At 30.1% G+C, this 20,088-nt stretch overlaps 1 protein-coding gene and 1 long non-coding RNA gene across 3 annotated transcripts in view; one reads left to right on the forward strand and one right to left on the reverse strand.

Annotated features, from left to right (window-relative positions):
• Positions 1 to 116, forward strand: part of LOC132753713 (uncharacterized) — a 3,832-nt gene extending 3,716 nt beyond the window's left edge. The window contains exon 3 of the long non-coding RNA XR_009628998.1: positions 1 to 116. This exon is cut by the window's left edge and continues 224 nt beyond it. This is a non-coding gene — a long non-coding RNA (uncharacterized LOC132753713).
• A 2,083-nt stretch (positions 117 to 2,199) lies between these two features.
• LOC132753711 (coagulation factor XIII B chain-like) lies at positions 2,200 to 16,522 on the reverse strand. 2 transcript variants are annotated; one of them, XM_060744209.1, is made up of 5 exons: positions 15,846 to 16,522; positions 6,403 to 6,469; positions 4,737 to 4,913; positions 4,144 to 4,311; positions 2,200 to 2,797 (listed from the first exon to the last, which is right to left on the reverse strand). In XM_060744209.1, exons 2-5 carry the CDS (start codon positions 6,467 to 6,469, stop codon positions 2,667 to 2,669), a joined length of 543 nt encoding a protein of 180 aa, XP_060600192.1. In that variant the 5' UTR covers positions 15,846 to 16,522; the 3' UTR covers positions 2,200 to 2,666. The 2 variants fall into 2 exon arrangements, with proteins under 2 accessions (XP_060600192.1, XP_060600191.1); XM_060744208.1 differs by lacking the exon at positions 15,846 to 16,522 and adding an exon at positions 8,821 to 10,863 and having other exon boundaries at positions 2,202 to 2,797.
• Positions 16,523 to 20,088: the final 3,566 nt, after the last annotated feature.

The following is a 20,088-nucleotide window of genomic DNA, read 5'->3' on the forward strand; positions in this document are numbered from 1 at the left end:
TTTTCCATAAGTATTTGAAAACTTATATAAACAAAAAAAAATTATGATTTAGATAATCGTAAAAACTATTTCTTGAACAATAAATGTTGATCGAGTTCTAACGAATATTTATACTTTATGATGATAAGTTATTTTTGATGTAGAGCAATTTTTATCTGCTATTATATATAAATGATATGTAATATCGGACCATGTATTTCACATTTACCAACAACATTCCTATATAGTTATTCGTGCTTTGTTGTCTTATATGATACTAAGCAAAGGTAGGCAATGTTTCTACTGTATTCTGAAATGGAGAAATTATGTTACACTTCTTCGATAGTTTTTTGTAGGTATATCAAGAAATTAGATTTAATGTTAAAAGCAAAGCTTTTCCTTTTGTTGCATTCGCATCATCAATATTGTAATGGGTACTATTTTAGTGTTAACAATTCATCACAAAATAGCAATATATAAAAACACATGTCATTGGGTTTGTGGGTAACAGTAAAAATATTATCCCGATGAAAATACTGTGTTATTTATTTTGTTAACCCGAACTGATGCTGTAATCATTTGAAAATTTCAACTATATCTAACTGTAACAAAATCGAACCAAGAGTAAGAGTAACTCAACTATCCTTACAGAGCACGTGGTAAGTGTACTTGCACCTGCACCTGGTACAATTTTAATTTCTAAAATTGCATGAAATATTAAACTTGAACATACAAAGCGTTGCCCGTGCAGTTTTTCTCTTACACCTATGCATTTCTTAGAAGAAATGAGTAATTTAATGGTCGTCGGTCATGTGAAATATTTATTATTTTTTTATTTTCATAGTAATCATTTTGAAAGCCATATGATATATTTTCTAAGACATATAAATGCGTGTATAACTAACTGTACGTATTGCTGATGACTATTTACATTATTTCGACTCAATTGAGTTTAAACGTAAGTACTTACGTAAAACGCCTAAAAAGGTTCTTACTCAGTTGAGTTACGACATTGAGTTATATTTTGAGTAATAACATATGTTGCTTTTTGTGAAACCGGGGCCGGGTGTTAAAATAGCTAATAATAAGTTTACGAGACTTCCATCGAGTATTATACCAAATCAATTAATTTCCGCGATTATGATTAATATGACGAGTAGTTGATACATTTTCCATGAATCACACATTTTATTTATTGCGCGGTTGTTAAAACTACAGGGAATTGCAAATATCTTATGACAGATGATCAGTTACTGATAAACATCAATGTATTTATCAAAAAATGTTTTTACCAACTTATGCTTCAAATGTTTCCAGATATGATGACTAAATTAATCTTTCAAACCACTTGTATTAAAGTATAATATAACATGTGTTTTACCTTTATGATAAAAATTATTGTTGTTTTTTTTTATTTTATATTTTTGTTATCTGATTACTCCATCATTGCTTAAAAGAATCTTCAACCACCGGACATCATACCACCCTTCAAATTGTATGCTCACAAGTGTTGTGTGGCAGCTGTTAAAGGTTACACTGTCCATCATCTAAGTGTTTATTTTTGGGATCCTAATACAGTTACTGTTGAGGATTGAATCAAGCATTAAGTCGCATTTTTTAGGAAAGAATCACGCTTAATCCAGTGCTTGCAGGGATGTGAGATGTTGCACATTTCATCATTTCATCATCTCCATAAAACATGTTTGCAGATTTGTACTTGTATTGCATTAATTTTGTAATACTCATAGTTCTCATAGCTCGTAAGTAATGTCATATTTATTGAATTTCAATTTTAAATAAAACATAAGTGTTAGTATTTTTATATAGATCAATGATGATTAAAATGGTTTTATCGCTCATCGTTTCCATCTTGTGATGGCCGTCTTATTACCATGCGTAATCATTGGTTTTACGTTTACGCCATAATGTTCAATAAATTTTCACTCCGCTGAATATTATACCCATTGGTACTTTTTATTTATTGTTTATTACCTAAATGATAGTGATCGATCCAGCTACAGTACTATATTAAATGCTAGTTGTTTGTAGTTGTATCACGATCGTATATCATTGTCATTTCCAAAACGGTGAGTTTTCTGCTGGAAAGTGTTAAATTTTCTGAATATATTAATGTTATTTTTCGAAGTCGTTTGTTTTTTCAAATTTTAAAACGTGTTAATGGTGCTTCATCATTTTATTTTCCTTTTTGTTTTACCTTCAAACGGTTATGGTCCCTTTCCATCATTTATTTACGCTTGTTGCGTTAAATGACAAGCAGAGTTTGATTTTTTTGATAAAATTACCAACGAGTGTTGTCATACAGGGACCATTGCGCGGTAAATTTACTTTTTTAATTGATTGAAAATATATCGGTAGTTAGTGTTTGCTGGTATTGCGTTAGCTTTATTAATTTTTGTGTTAAATTTGTGTGCAATTTATTCGGACTTTTGTACACATTGGTCAATGAACTTTCCATATTAAATACAATTGTCTGTTTGAAATAAATTTTGACCATTAAAAATAAATAATAATCATCCGGAATATATGAGCTAAAAACACACATGGTTCAAATGCATTCTTTGATGTCGCAGTATTCCCAGTTGGTGAGATAGTCTATATAACACCAGGGCTGATGTTCCGCAGTATCGGGGTTTCTGCAGTAATTATTCGCCTGCTGAAGCGTTGACTCAGGAAAGAGGGCTGGGTCCATGAAAGGACTGTAGGGATATTATAGAAGCGTCCCATCGTAGACAAGTCTTTCCTGTTATTGTTTTAGCTGTCAACCCTGAATATGCTCTTGATGTAGTGAGGTAGCAATCTAAAACAACAACATATTTTATTTTTAATTTATCCATTTTTTATGGACGAATAAGAATAAAACTGACAAGAAACGACCAAATTTTACAAGGTACATACATGATTGTTTTGTTGAGATCACTTTTTTGTTAACATTACTTATCGCTTCTAGATTTAAAGGTATATGAAATCGATAACTCTAGGAGTTATTTTAGTGACGCATTACATTATTAATGTCGTACACTGTAAATGGTATCTAATAATCGGGAATACAAATTTTTAAAGATATCTTATGTTGTAATTGAGGTTGTATATCAAACTTAAATGAAATTATATATATTAATATGTATATACTCATGCTTCTAAAACAGTTTTCAAACATCGAAGAATATGTAAAATATTTACTGCAAATATTTGTACATTTTATATGTAATCATTAAAATATATGCATTCATTACTTATTGAAAAATTTGACTTAGTCTTCATAGAATTTTTTATTTTAAATTGATAAATCTTAATTTTAGCTTCATATCTTTGATAAAAAAACATAAAAATTCTGTTACAGGATCTTTAAGGAAAATATTTCTAAACCTAGGACACGCATCGCCATTTCAGTTTCAGCATTGACAAACAAATTCAAATTAAAGAAAATATATGAGCCGCGTCACGACAAAACCAACATAGTGCGTTTGCGACCAGCATGGATCTAGACCAGCCGGCGCATCCGCGCAGTCTGACCAGGATCAATGCTGTTTGCTATCAGTTTCTCTTCTTGTTATAGGGTTTGTAAGCGAACAGCATGGATCCTGATCAGACTGCGCGGTTGCACAGGCTGGTCTGGATCCATGCTGGTCGCAAACGCATCACGTTGGTTTTGTCGTGAAGCGGCTCATATGTTATTTTTTAAATTTATAATTCAAAACCTTTTTGTTTGAGACTGTTAAATTATAATTAATAGGAATATTGTAAATGCAAAGATTATTAAAAACAACTATTTACCAGAAACACATTTTTCAATACTTGCTTTCATTGAGTTTATCATAGTAACAGATACTTTTTAAAAACATTTATAGACACATAAAGCAACACTATTTGTATGCCAAAACCGCTTGCCACATTTAACTTTTTAAATCTACAAGTAGACATGTCAATGTGATCAACTGATATAATTCACCTTTGTCCTCGCAGATAATAACATAAAAATCTTATCAATACAATCGATTTAGATATAAACAAACAATAGGACATATAAAATACTGTGTGGTATTAATGTTTATCGATAGCCTGTGCAGTTCATTTGCATTAAAAAAAAATGTAGAAAGTGTTATACAGGAAACATTTAGGTTGTGTTTAAAAGTAAAAACATACCTGCACATGTGGCAGTTTGCCATACTCCCAGGTTACTACATGAAATAGTTGTTACTTTTGATTGGTACCAATCATTGCACATGATGGTTGCTGTATCTCCGGATAACGTACCAGTTAGATTACTAAGCAACGCAACTCCATTAGGAATAGCTGGCGGAGGTCCACAATCTTGAATAGATTTTACCCATTTAAATAATATCTTCACATTGCTTTAAATTTACTGATTTAAATTAATAAAGGGAGTTCCCTGCTTTAATAAAGTATCTATATTAATAATTGTAACCGAATAATTAAAGGAAAAAAATGGTTCAAATATTTTCTTTTGTAATAATTTAATAACTATGTAGGACTTAAACTCTATACAAATGTAACGTTGTGTGCATTTTTCTAATGTAATGTACTAATGTGTTCTGTGTATATTTGAACCAATTAGCTGTTCTTCGCGACTTATTATATAAAAAATATTTAAAGTCAACATGATTGAATCAACACTTTAAAAGTGTCTGCTGTTTAAATAATCAAGAAAAAAGTATTTAACAAGAGTATTACAAGCAAAAACTGCAATGAATATGAACTTCATATTAATTGTTTACCAGCTCTCTGTGGTGTACAGCTAGCAGTAGCATTCCATTGACCATCAGGCTTACATACACTGTACCTTTCACCGCCTGTAAAGTCATACCCTGCCGCACATCTATATCTAATCTTGCTTCCTACAGCATTGACGTTTCCAAGAACAACAACAGTGTCGATTGATTGACTGGGACATTCTAAAGCAGAAAAATATTAAGGAAAATGAAATGTTGTCATTTTTATTGATGTGATTGGTATCATTAGTTTCATTGTTTTTGTTTGCCTTTCTTTAAATAACAGAATATGTATATAATGGAAGATCTCTAATACCATTTCATAAATGTTTTCCATAAATATTTCATAAGATTATCCAAATAATACCTGTCTATCGGTTTAATCAATATTTGAAACACTTACGGAAAATGTGCCCACTTGAAATTCATTATGTAACCACTATTTTTCTAGAAGTTCAATAAGTCACCAGGTACGTTTAATTATTTGCATGCATCATATTTTGTTGAAATGAACATGACATGATTTAGATCTTCTTTGTAAGAAAGAAATGTGCCATTTCTAATTCATGGTAGTTCAAAAAGCCATTTTATCTCTATTGATGTTTGAAAATGTCATAACCAACCTAAAAATTGTCCAATATGCTAGGGCCTACCTTGTTAAATTTAATTATATTTTTGTTGCAGATCAATAAGCCATGCCATTTTTGTTGTCATTCAATTTGCGTAGATGTACTTTTTTGATAGATACGTGTTTCTTGACTACATTTTTGTTGACGCAAAGTTTAACTTTATTATATTAAATGAAACGAATTGTTGCAATTAATAAGTAACGACACAGTTTTTGTGTCCCTTAATTGGTCTCTATTCAATTAAATATTATACTTTATGTAACAAAATGTTTTGAAATTAACTATCCAGTCACCAAATTTTCAAAAATTTCAAAATGTATTGACGAAGTTTGTTTTAAAACAACACGCCATGGCAAAGTTTATTTCAGCAAAGGAAAATGATATGCCCCTGCAGTATTTAAAAGCGTTATACCGATGGTAGTTCAGTTTTTGTAGTTTGACATTGTAATTAATTTATTTTAAATAGACTATCCCAGATTTAATATATGGCGATGTATGATAACAATTCAGGCACAATAACTTATCAATAATACTTTTCATTCAGTTGTAAAGACAGTCGTGTGTTCTTTTTTATATTATAACGAAACTGAAATCGTTAATTCGTGAAGTTGAAATCTTGAATTCATAAAGATGAAATCGTGAAGGTGAAATCATGAATTCACGAAGTTAAAATCGTGCATTCGTGAGTTGAAAACATACATTCGTGTAGTTGAAATCGTGAATTCATGAAGTTGAAATGTCCCCACCGGTCTTTCGTAATATTGTGAAGTGAACAAAGTGAGTAATTTACAGATTTCAAATGGTACTGACGATTCACGTTAATTACCAAAAAAAATATATGCAAAAAATAGCCGATACTGTGTTAGTCCAGCATTAAAAATATGGTAAAAAATATTGTAAAATCAGTCTCTCATCGAACGTTACATTCAAATTATAACTTGAATCTTGTATCTTTCTTTTATTTATAAATCTTATTTCATTTTGCTCAATTTTGATTTTCTTGAAATATTTTGGAGACATGCAGCTTTAATATTTTGTCTTACCTGAGTACGTGCAGGTTTTTGAAAATTGTTCACAGAACTTTCCACTTGCACAGCTATCGCATGGCATCTGTAAAAAATATTGTAACAATATTATATAAATCATTTTAGTTTTAATTCTGAATCAATGCTAATATATTCAATGAAAAGTGATTTTAAATGTGAAATACAATAAGCAATTCGATTTTAAAGGTTAAAGTGTGCATGTATCTACATAGTTGTGACAATAATAGTGATTAAGATATGGTTAAGATATGGTTCTAAAGATATGACAAATTTACTTTTTATGAAATATTAATTTTAAATATTGTACAATCTTGTATTGTTGTAAATATATTCCAATAACACTTTCATTTTGCCTGTTCAATGGGAATTATTGGATTGATTCAGTAAAAAAAAGAGCTTGAAGAACGTAAATTGTTCAGGTCACATATTGGTCAAGAACAATTTCCGGCTTTTAGTAATGTGTTATTGTCGTACATTTTATTTTCTCGATATGTTTTCACTCCATGTACCAGACACTACGAGACAAACGTTTAACTTGCTGTTGAAATTTCCATTTACATGATGTATTGTAAACATTCAGAAAATAAACAAATAAGCATTTTTTTCTAGAATATAAGCTTACATTAGCGTTTGTTTGACGTACGTTAGAAAAGATAGGGAAGATATATTAAAATGACAATAAAACAATAACAACACACGAATACGAATACGAATACGAATACGAAAAGTTTATTTGTATAAAGCATAGTACAATGCTTATAACAAGTATAAATTGTAATATATACAATGTTTGGAGATCAAAACATGGATTTTTCCAGCAAACATAAGATGTTTCATGGAATATTATGTTCAATATTCAATATGATATTTAACATGTTTAATATATATGTTGCGCTTGCATGCATAAGTTTCAAATAAACAGACGCCAACCTACAATATCCTGAATAGTCTGCACTTAACTTATTCTATCATTTTCTAAAATATAAAGACATGAAGAACACTAAAGTCCTTTAGACTAAAAGTAATATTCACTGTTGCAAGTCAGTTCTTTTGAAAGATATACATGCAACGCAAACATCTTAAACAATAAGTTATGGTTCGAATATATTTCATTTTCAAATATTACTAGAAGAGATATTATGAAATACGTTGTCTATTTGCTAAGTAAATAAATTTAGACAAAGCACAATATAGTTTTCATAGAATTAGAAGACATTAGGCTACCGAATTTTATAACAAGTATTAATTGTAATATATACAATGTATGGAGATCAAAACATACAAACGTTTGATTGATACTGATATTCACCACCGTGCTATACTTGTTGCTTGTTGAAATTTCTTTGTACGGTGTACTTCAGAATATGAGTGAAAAATAAAACTTTATTTGTTTTCTTAATGATAAAGCCCACACAATAGAGATGTCTCAGACAAATTGTTTTGCTAAAGCCGGTGCTAAAGGACCGTAAATGATGGCTTACACTTTAGCTTGAACACAACGAGTTTACAAAAATTTAAACGTACTGTTTTTGTTCTTCTTAAAGGTTTCCAATTTATTCTTAATTAGAGATAATTGAATGAGAATTAAAACACTTATTTATGACAATATCAATTAATATCGTTCACATCCGTTTTGAGAAATGGCCTTTAATAGTTCCTGTGTTTTAAAGGGCAATAACTTAATATTAATATTTTGATAGTATTTGATGACCTGTTCATTAATAATTTCCTTTTAATATTATACATTCTTATTTAATTTTAATGTAATCAAGTCTACCAACTGTAAAAAATGACTCAGAATAATATTTAGTATAAAAATGCATTTGCCATCAATTGAATATAACGGCACTTGGCGAGCCATAGTTGGTTATATTCAATTATGTTAACTCAAAATAGCGGGTATTAGATATCAATATGAATGGAAGGACGGACCAACGTCCTTCCAAGATCTGTCACTTTAGTGTTTTTATACCTTTAGCTTTCTAATCCTACAACTGTTTTGTAGCCCTATAAAGCAAAAATAATCGCACTTGGCCAATTGAAATGGAAAGAATCACATAATGTCCTCATAATGTCCTCGCTGTCCTCAAATCTACACCCTCTTATGTCTCCTCGACATTTACGTACAGACGATTATCTCTAATTTCTTACGTGAATACTCTGTTGTTCTCCCATTTTTTTTCTTTAAGCCACGTAAAAGATTGATTAAAATTTAATATGAAATTATTACTGACTGATTAAATAATGTCTACTATCACTTTACGTTTGTTCTCATAGACACCTTAGTAACCAGCTGATGTTTCGGAAGGACATAAAACCAATTTTCATAATTCTCTTCCAAATTATATCGATGGGACAGAAAAATATTGATAATGACAGATTTAATTATATTTTACAGATGTAAATCAAACTTACCTTCATTACACTTATATTTGTTACCGAGACACGAATGCAATCTCCAGTGCTGAAATTTGGCTGAAAAGTTGGATAAAGGTCACAGATTTGACTGCGCCTCCAATAACATAATGTCTTACAACGAGGTCTTAACACACATTCTTCCACACAGTCAGGCAAACTTAAGCCAAATTTTCTCCGGATTCTATCACCCCCAACTTGACATTTTGAAATATCCGTTATATTATAAAGTATTTCTAATCCATCTTTGTTTATATGAAATGAGGGGAGTACGACACCTTTCAAGATATTAAAGATAATAACAACAGCGACGAGTTTCATTTTATTCAATTTTTTTTTATTTATTGTCTTACATATTTACATATTGCCTTTAACCTGCACGCAAGTTGTGTTTGTCACATGACATTAAGCATTAAATAAATCACATATTTACATAAAACTTCAGAAATACGTTCCCTACAACTTTCATCGCTTCAATAGTTATATATCTGTGTTATTAATAACATTGATTCCCTGAACTAATCAAAATTGAATAATTTGATAAGCAAAGAATGAGAACGCCAGCTTCTGTAAATTTTGCCGTTCGTTAGTTCCGCATGAATTCATTCGTATCCAATAAATCGATGTTTGCAGTGATACATTGAAAGCAAATATGTACAAAATTTCTAAAAAAAATAAATCCTTTCAAAACCTTCAATGACAATGTGTACAAATCGATTAAAGGCAAGGGTCAAATGTTTAAATACACTGAAGATACAATAGATGAAAGAAGATAATATTGGAGAGTGATTTTATTTGTGTTTAGAATTTGTCTAAATGGACCGTAAATCATATTTTATGGGATGGGTAATCGAGGCCCTGGTCACAGCCGATCTATATCTGTGTAAATATACATAACGGTTGGTAACATTCAAAACATAGGTTATCGTCGTTGAAAGGATGCGTGCGCGCATGTGTGCGTTTGTCTGTGTGCGCACGTAAATGTGTGTGAAATACTTAATATTGTTAACATAATATAATATCGGCGATAATTTAAAATGAAATAACAGCCAAAAAAAATTAACTGTTTTGGAAATTTATTATGAAATATCTAGTTATAATTAGTTAGATAAAAGTTACTATAAAAATGGCATATCATAAATAGTATTTAGAATTCTAAAGTAAATAAAGAAAAAATGTTGTGTCTACTTTTAAAAATCAATAAATTAGAGAAATGTAAGAAAGTACTGTTTGAAATAACATGTTCATAATCGCTTAACAATTAAAAGAAACTTAAAGCACTTGATTAATAAAAAAGTGACAGAGCAAATAAAAACAACAAAGTATCTATACAAGTATCAAAGCCGACAAATATCTATACAAGTATCAAATAATATAGAGAAAAATAGTATCCCTAAAGAAAGCCCAACACGGCAAAATGGAAAATGTTGCAGGCTCGATTTGATTGAGCCGACAAATATCTATGCAAGTATCAAAGTCGACAAATATCTATACAAGTATCAAATAATATAGAGAAAAATAGTATCCCTAAAGAAAGCCCAACACGGCAAAATGGAAAATGTTGCAGGCTCGATTTGATTGAGCCGACAAATATCTATGCAAGTATCAAAGTCGACAAATATCGACTTTGATACTTGTATAGATATTTGTTGTATAAATATATTGTTGTTTTCATTTGCACTGTAAGTTTTAAGCGTGAAAAGTGCAAATATTGCTGGAACAAATATTACACAATTGATTCTGTAAGCAAGTCTGTAGAGTCATTGTCTGATAAGGAGTCTGAAGACCACTTGAATCTATTCGTGGAACTGTTTCTTTGTTATGTCAAATAGTACATAAAAATCTAATATTGAACAAATAACTGACATCAATAACTAAAGGCAACAATGACTATAAAAGTAATAAAAGATTCTGTATTAAAAACAATTTAATAATGGCAAAGTCATGCACATGATTAAAAATATTCTGATAATAAAATACAATAAAATCAATTGTTAGTTAGTTCAGATCTTGTTTTCAGTTTTTAATTAAGGTTATAGCATTGTGTTATAACATTAAATTACTTTCACCAGGGCATTAATACTTGTGTTCGCTTTCAATATTTGAATAGGGCAAAAAATCATTAAAAATACCAACCTCTTTCAAACATGTTTATCTGAATTTCAATATTTATCTTCTTGAAAGAAAACAAGAAAAGGAAAAAGGAATCCAATGAGATATGAACCTTGGACACTGTATGCCTCCTTAAAATGATATTAGTCTAGAAGAAAATGAATGTCAGGAAATGTTATAATGACAATATTTATTTAAATCCTGTATCCGAATATCCTAATGCATTTACTGTCAACAACGACTGCAACCAAAGAATAAAAATATGTAATTCCTCCTTTTTTTAATTAAGTTTTACCATGGTTACAAAAATGACGTGTTTACTCAGCAAAGTTACTTCTAGCGTTCCTGTGACTGAAATCCTATGGTACTTTTTCTTCCAATAAAAAGTTTCATTCGAACAAAATAATATAGAGAAAAACAGAGTCTCTAAAGAAAGCCGAACACGGCAAAATTGAAGAATATTGCAGGCTCGGTTTGAATGAGCCTGTTCATGGACGGTAGTTGTAATTGCAAACTACCCTCCATGCTCCCTAGCACCTTCAGTTTTTAATAACACACCACTTACTTTGTAGATGGTAACTAAGATTTAAAAAAAAGTAATTTATGAAAGCTACTCAAAAACCTGTAGTTTTGTAACCACCTGTTGTTTAAGAGTAGTTCACATCCAGGTTTAGAATTTTACTCTTCGTTCAACGTATCATGATTTGCCGTTGATATGTTAATGTTTTATATTATTTATTCATAAGTGGTGTAACAATGTTAAGATGAAATTATTAACTTATGGCTTTGTTGTTTCCCTTTACATGATCTAGCACTTATCGGGGAATTAAGATTAAAGTGACATTATGCTCATCCAAGGGCATATAGTTTATGAACAGATGAACGTCAAAACAAGTTTACATTTTGCCATTATTTCATTTATTTTTTAAATTTTTCTTTGTATGAACGATAAGTGACTCACGTGTTCCAATGACATTTCTGTAAATATCAACTAGAATTTATCTGTAACGTTTTAATTTATAAATTTTTATAAGTTTTAATTATATATTTAGACAGATTTATATTTTATCCTAAATGTTCTCAAGTTTTACTTTTTGGTGAATTACCGTTATAACAGTCTATCTTTTGGAATATATAGTCAGTTATGCTCAACTTGACAAAAAATGAGTATAATTGTCACTTTAAATAGCATATATCGCACACATGATTGCATTTAGTTACTGAAGCTTTACAAATGTTTTAAAAAGCACTATTTAAATAAATATTTCGATATTCATCTTAAATTGTTTTGTTTTTATACTATAAATACTTATATATGTAAACTGTATGTTGCGACTGTGAAAAGCATAGCAGCAATGATATTTATGAAGCCTCATAATACTGTACCCCATTCAATCAGTGGGATGCCTGTCTGTCATCTCGGGCGTAGATATATATCTAAAATAATAAAACTTCCCAATCGTTCTTCAGCACTACAAAGGTCTAGATTCTACTTTCATTAATTGCTATGTCTTGGGATTTCATTTAGAGTACACAAATATAATAATTATCATTCTAAAAAAAGGTTATTAAGTTATACGACAGAGAAACTGTTTACTTTTTTATTCATAGATTAATTTTAAAACCCGTCCTGGCTTTGTTATTTTTAGCGTGTTTGAAATTTTAAAATGTTGATATCTTTATTCAATCAGTAACTCTTGTTTTTTTATCAAAAGAAAGAATTTCTTTTAAATAAAACTGAAAATTTAACATATCCATGCATACAAATTAAGTGCATACAAATAAAATTATCGGCACAGCGTGTACATTAGTTAAGAATAGTTTTACAATATGATACTAGATCTATATTGTCAAAAAGCATTAAAACTTTTATGATGACTTTATCTAAATTTCATATTACTTTTTATGAACAGAATCCTATTTGTGATATTAATAAGGGAAGCTATTTCTTTACAAGATATAATCTTAATATATTTTGTATTACATATTTCTATAGGATGTGAAATTAATGAATTGTGTTACAGTATTTTATCTCAGAAATTAATCTTGTATATTTTGATACTATTCGCTATTTTAGTGTCCTGTTACGTGAACAGAGCGACAATGGGTGATATATGGATAAACCTGTAAGAATAATATCTTAAGTGAAATATAATACCAACATATCTTACCTACGTTTATAACAATATTGTGTGTAAATGGTGCAAGACTTTCCGTTCGTTTCGATTATTCTTTGATAAACATTACTCTAATGAAAGGTGTTGTGTTACATTATATAAAATTGCACATTAATACTTGGAGGATATAAGTAAATGACGAGGAAACACTGGCTTAACTTTTCCTGAACTACGATTTGTCTTTAAATATTTCTTGCAATCCTTACATTTGAATTTTTACAAAGGAATTTAATATTTACATCATTTTGGGTAAAAGCCATTTGGGACTGAATTGCCTTAATGTTCGTCTTCTGCCTTGCTTCATCGGGCCCTTGTAGGTGTACTTTTGTTATGGTCATTGGGTTTTTATATGTTTATATGTTACTACATGAGCATTTCGGTGTTTTACTTATTTCACGTTTTGTAACCATGACAACTGTTTGAATTTTACTTGGCAGAGACTCATATTATTTACCCTGTCTCGTTTATAGGAACATGGCGGGACTAAGCGTGAGGTTTGGAACACCATTTACCGGTTTAAACTCCCCAGCAGTACTTATGCTGCTGACCCCTTTGTGTTCCTCATATGTATGTCTTAACTTCACAACAGCAGGTGTCTAGTGCTGTGTGGCAGCCGTAAAAAGTTGCCCCGTACTTCACTTCAGTGTTGTTATATTTTTCTGGTCCTTCGGGATCATTGATGCCAGCACTTTTAGGTGTTGAGAATAGAGTACCGCTCGTACCGCTCAAGCCGGTGCTATGGGACGTGAGGGATTATGCACGTATTCATTATCCCTCATGTACAGACTCAATCAAACCGAGTCTGCGATTCTCCTGTTATTCTGTTGTGATTAATGCTTCCGAGGGATCACTTTGTTTCCAGATTTTTTTGTTGTTTCATACTTTTTGGGGACACTTTTGTTTGTGTCCCTTGTTGTTTTATTGTCTACAGTAAGTATCTTCCCTTTTGCCCCTAGTTATATTTCTTTAATTTACCCACGCCCCTTTCCCCGGGTCTCCTGTCCCCTTCCCATGTGCCCTTTAAATTTGTTGGCCTATTATTCAATCATTTATTTGTTTTCTTTGAATTCCTTATCAGTTACAAATTATTTCTTCTTATGTATCATTTTAGTGATTATCCTGTCCGTGCTCTGCCTTTTGCCCTGCCCTATTTGGGATTCTCCTGGGCTTTAAAGCACGTAAAATTGTAAAATGCAACATTAACATCTTTTTATATGTCTAACTGCCGAGGGCAACTTACGATAAAGATTAATGGCCTGCTTAAGAGACGGTACAATAATGATTGCATGTAGGCTATGCACTTTTGAAAACGATCAATGAAATTGTCTATACCGTCGATGGGTGTCCAAATTTCATCACAGTTGTAGAGATGAAGCCTTAGCAGTCCCTATATTTTACCATTATTAATTTCGACTCAAAGAAATGGGTATAATTTACTTTGAGAAGTACATGTATATGATGTCGATGCTTTAACTTGCATGGTTTTAATTCTGGTGTAAATTTATAATTTTCGACATTGCATTTAGTAACCTTTGCATTTATTCTATATCCATGTTTTATTGGTTTACAAGAGACTTTGAATCTTGATCAATTACTGGTTGTCCATCTTAAAGTTGATGACAAAAACAAGACTTGGTTGCTGTCTTTGGTGACATCTTGGCTGCAATATTAACGCGTAACAAACTCTAAGTGGACCTAGGATACTGGTCTATAGGAATTTTCATATGACGAAAATGTAGGTTGGTGATAATTATTTTGCCAACGGTGTCCTAGTTATTACTTGATCCACTATTTTATACATCCGGAGCTACTGTTGAAGATAACTGTGTGCAATAGGCAATGTACAACAGACACGTTGTCAACCGAATTGTTGTAGGCTATGTATCAACAAATCTGTTGCTTGTCTGTAGGTCAACATTTGGAAAAGATCATTTTCTGTCTTAAAGCTATGTGCAACAGAAACCATACTAGACAACTTTTAGTATTTCAGTATTAGGTTGAACACTATATGTTGCCTCATTTTGCAGATGTTTTGTTATTTACTATAATATCATTTCAAAAGGTAAGCTTATATTTCAATACAAGTTTGCTATTTGAGTAGAGTAATTAAATAAGAAAGAGTAGAGATGGGTGGTATTTAGGCTTATCATTTAAACAAGTATTGTAATGGAAATATGATATAGCCTAATCTAATGTGTGGTCATAACAATATCATGTGTAAAGGGTGTTAGCTAACCTACTTCTGTTCATATATTTGATAAGGTTAACGTCTGATTAATGAAAAGCGACATTTTGTAATTTTATAAAATTACACTTGCTTACCTTTCTAATTGCGTGTCATTCAGTCAGCGATTTAAAATACACAGTTATAACTGGTTCTGAAATAATTTCTTTACACAAAAGGGTTGTAATATTTAGCACATCATTATAAACAAATGCAGTAAATTAAAATTTGGTACTACATAAACCAAGTTGAAAATAAATTCGTTGAAATAAATACTATGGAACAAATCATAAAACTATACGATTACAATCAACAGGTAAACAGAAAACCTTCCAATATGTCTTAAAATGTTTTTCATTTGCTCTTTATTGCAGATCGTACAAATTTAGAGTAAACTACCAGTAAAAAAGTTTGTGCAAACATGTATATTAATAAAATGAAGGCAAGAAAGTAACACAAACAAAGAAAAAATAGCAATTTTCTCCAGCTACGAATAAACTATTGATTCTTACCTTTGCTATGTTGAATCCGTTCTGTTACGTTTGGATTTAACTCAATGCAGTGTCGAAATCATAATAGCAAAATAAACACATATTGTGTTATTAATTTTTTCGCCGATTCTTACATTTTTCATTCATTGTCGGTTATAAATCGGTGTGAAATGATGAATTAGATGTTTTAAAGTTCATTCCGTTGAGAGAAAATGCGATAATTTAGCATTTAATCATTCAAGCGCATTGTCTGGTATATAAAGGAAAACTGTATTTAGTGTGGTGCTCTAATCCTGTGTTGGTCTCACACAGTTAGTTTAGTTCGAAGATGTAATTCTGTTCTAATCTAATAACATGTATTGAGCAAATACGTACAATAAACACAAAGTCCTTCAAATTAGGAGAGAGCATTTAGCCGTCAAGTGGTTGGTGATATTTGTTGAAGATTAATTTACTGACGATGTAAAGAAAGTAGCGAATTGTAGCGAACTGCATATGTTTAGTTTCTTCCAATATATGCGTGATGAATGCATACTTTGTTTCTTAAACACTGTTTTTAATAAATACGTTTTTGAAACATCAGTCGTGAAAAATGTATTAACAAATATAGAAAAGTTTATGAATCCGTAGTATTTATATATTTATATACACGAGTATTTGCTCATTATGTCCAAAATGTTTTGTTAAGTGACAGGTATTCAAACAGATTTAGATATTCCGTATGATTACTTGTTTATTTAATTATCGGACTGCATTTAACTGATATACGTTTATTCAGCATTCAAAAGTACTTTTAAATCATGTCAGAAAACATTTCATTTAGACATTAACATTTTACGGTTAGTTGGATGATTTACATAGTTTTACATAAATTAAAACATGTGACAAATTTGAAAATTATACAGTCTTTTATTATTCTTGAAAGCCATTCAAAGTATATAAAAGTAAGCAAATGATTCAAACAGAAAAGCATCACTTTATCAGATGAACTTGTATTACAAAACATGCATACAAAACGTTTTAAATTAATATATTTATCTTAACACAAATCAAGATGTTATGTTCATACAATATATAAAAAGGCACCACATTTTGAATTGTCCTATTTCTTCACGCTGTTGACAGTTTACAATTAGAATAAAGTACCTCCAAGTATTGTGCAGAACAAAACTTGAAAACGAAAAAAATCAAAGTTACATATCAAGGAACAATATTGTCATTACTGGATTGTGAGATTTAATTAAAAATATCTAATTGGCTTTTTGTCAGGAATTGACAGAGTACACCCATTGACAGTCTCTATATGAACTACGTAAATAAGCGAGGTATATCGAGTGAAAAAACACGAGTTGTTTCCCTTAACTTCGATGTAATGATAAAACAATGCAAATTTAGCCGTTTTTAAACCGCTAGCTAGGGGCGATTTAATGTCAGATTTTAAAATTTATTACACCAATGAAAAGCTTGTGATGTTAGCTTCGTCTCAGTATATATTTCAACACATTATTTGACACTGAAGGTATTTACATTTACGGTTAAACCTACCAATAGTCAGACCATTTTACATACATTTTATACAGTAAGATACGCAATCCGTTATCTTTACTCGCAATTCCACTGATAAGAATAGCCTGTCGTCTGCTAGTTCGGAAACTGTCAATCCGTGTATTGAGTCCTGACTCCAGCGCATTGTTTAATTCAAAACATTCAAATCGAGACAATTTTCCTCCAAGTTACTTACACGAGAAATTGCGATTAGATATATAAAGTCATTACAGCTATTTTCGAAACAAGAATGGATGGTGTTTAAACATTTTAAAGAGATTCACACCAAAAAAGAAATATTATCTATAAATAAATAAAACCATATAATTAGTTATAGTGACCCCTCTTACTATTTAGTGTTAATATAAATCTCTTATGCTTCGATGGTTTTCAGTTCTTTTAATGCTTTTATTGATAGGATGAAACACAAGACTTTTTATATAAAACTTATTATTCAATCTCTACAGCGAATACGTCGATATGCAAATATTAGAAGGTTTTAACAATTCTGTTGTGTGTCCCTTAATTCAAATGTAAGGCCACTAATATATGACATTTTACGAAGAGTTTCTCAATTTTATAGAGATTCTTTGTTTTTCAAAGGAAATTTTACGAACATTGCTAAAATAACACGGAAGAAAAGACTTCCTTTTAATGTAATACTGTTACGGTTACTGGAATAAGGCATTTCGATTGTTGATTTGATTTATCTATCGATGTGTGTTAAAAACCAAAATTAAAAAGAAAACGATCGTTTTTCATTTATATGATAACTTTTTTTTCTTTGTAAATGACTTTTTGTTCATTATATCATACTAGTTACACATTCCGATTTGGTTTCCTTTTTAAGTGGAACATCGCAATTTATCTAAATGTGGTTTTAATATTTTTATTAGCATTTACAAACATATTTAATCAGGTATTACCAATTTTCCTCTCGTCACCCTTAGCATCATTATAATAATATTTATAGCCGTCGATTTCATCGTTGTTGTCGTCTTAAAGATGATAATAATAATTAAGATAAGAATAATCAACATCATTACTAAACTTGATATTTCACCATCAGTAGTACTTAGAAACCTTTATTTACCCTGTATCAAAATGATTTAATATATACAAGTTATCATCTTCATTTCCTTCTTGGCATTACAAACTTCGACTTCATATTAATCAGTTTACCTACTATTGCATGAACATTTCTGATACATAATGAAACACGCATTATAAAGCAGCCGTTAAATTATTATGTTTTATCAAAAATGACGTTTTATCTAAAGGTGGAAAACTGTTGATAAAAAAAAACGATGCCGAATGTCTCACTGCATTGTTGCGATAAAAAACATGAGCAGTACCAAAGATTCATGCATATGAATTTAAAGTAATATTATGAGCTAAAAAAAATAAGTCAAAATTCAAAATAAACACAAAAGTTTCTTTGACATTGACAACATAACAAATCAGTTAAATGATAAGTGGTGAATTGCATCAAGTAAAATGACGTTAAAATTACTAGAAATAATTTGTTTCCTCATAACTATGGCCGAATCTAATTGAACACGCATTTGAATCACATATCTTAAAAATAAAGATAAATATACCATTTGAAATATTTTTTAACAAATGAACATGTCCAAATACTATAATTTTAAATTACTATATGAAAAGACATGTTTATGACAAATGTAAGATAATTTCAAAATAAAACCTCTTATTATAATTTGCAGTAATTTCTTTTCAATTATGCAATTTACAAAGTAAAAATTTGCACATAGCAGGTGCAACTTGTCTATCAATAATTTCGTTTTACGAAAACTACAAGTAGTAATTAAAATGTCTATTTAAAATACATTCATGAATATACAAAAAGAACCTATAAACGTCAACGTTTCATGATTATGGAAAATTGGCCAATTTAAAACTGACAGCCAAATATCGTATCCATATTTTGAAATTGCAAAATATATTTATCCAAGACATATTTTGAACATATTTTCAATCATTCTTTAAATAACCTCTTATTTACTTTAAATTTAAGACCGAATGATTGAAACTGCTGTCGAAAAAGACGGAATAAGAATAGAATAAGAAATGAAATGATATTGATACATAAAGTACATCATAATATATTTAATCTAGTACATCCAATAGAACTAACACGACACTTCATTGCATACACAATACATTAGACTTAGAAAACAAGTATTGAAATTCTTATTGAAATAATTTTAATGAACCTAGAAAACTTCAAATCTATTTGTATGATAACATGTTGTGTAAAAAATATTTATTTACGCAAAATCTAAAACATTTAGTTTTAGTATGGAAAAAGTAACACTTTTCAAACATAAAGGGAGTTTAAAAAATCTAGTTCATAATTAAAGCTAATTTACAGTTCAGAAGCATTTAGAATGAAAGACAGAAACATACACGGGATCAAATTAATGATTTTGTTGCTTTCTTTGTTTGGGTGGCTGGGTTGTTGCTGCTGGTGTTTTATTTAAGCATTATGTTATGAGAAATTATTTCAATCCTCGCATTTGATATACATTTTTTACGAGATTACGCATATCAGTTCATATGAGATTAGTGAAATGGTGTATTTCACCATAGTACCAACTGGTAATATTCTAAATATTGATACAAATCATGTTTGATTATTTCATGTTCGTATCAATTACATATACATCTAGTCATATTTTACAAAAATGTCAGATTT

The sequence above is a fragment of the Ruditapes philippinarum genome, unplaced genomic scaffold, assembly GCF_026571515.1.
Source record: "Ruditapes philippinarum isolate M1 unplaced genomic scaffold, ASM2657151v2 ctg6353_1_1_1_1, whole genome shotgun sequence".
NCBI lineage: Eukaryota > Metazoa > Mollusca > Bivalvia > Venerida > Veneridae > Ruditapes > Ruditapes philippinarum.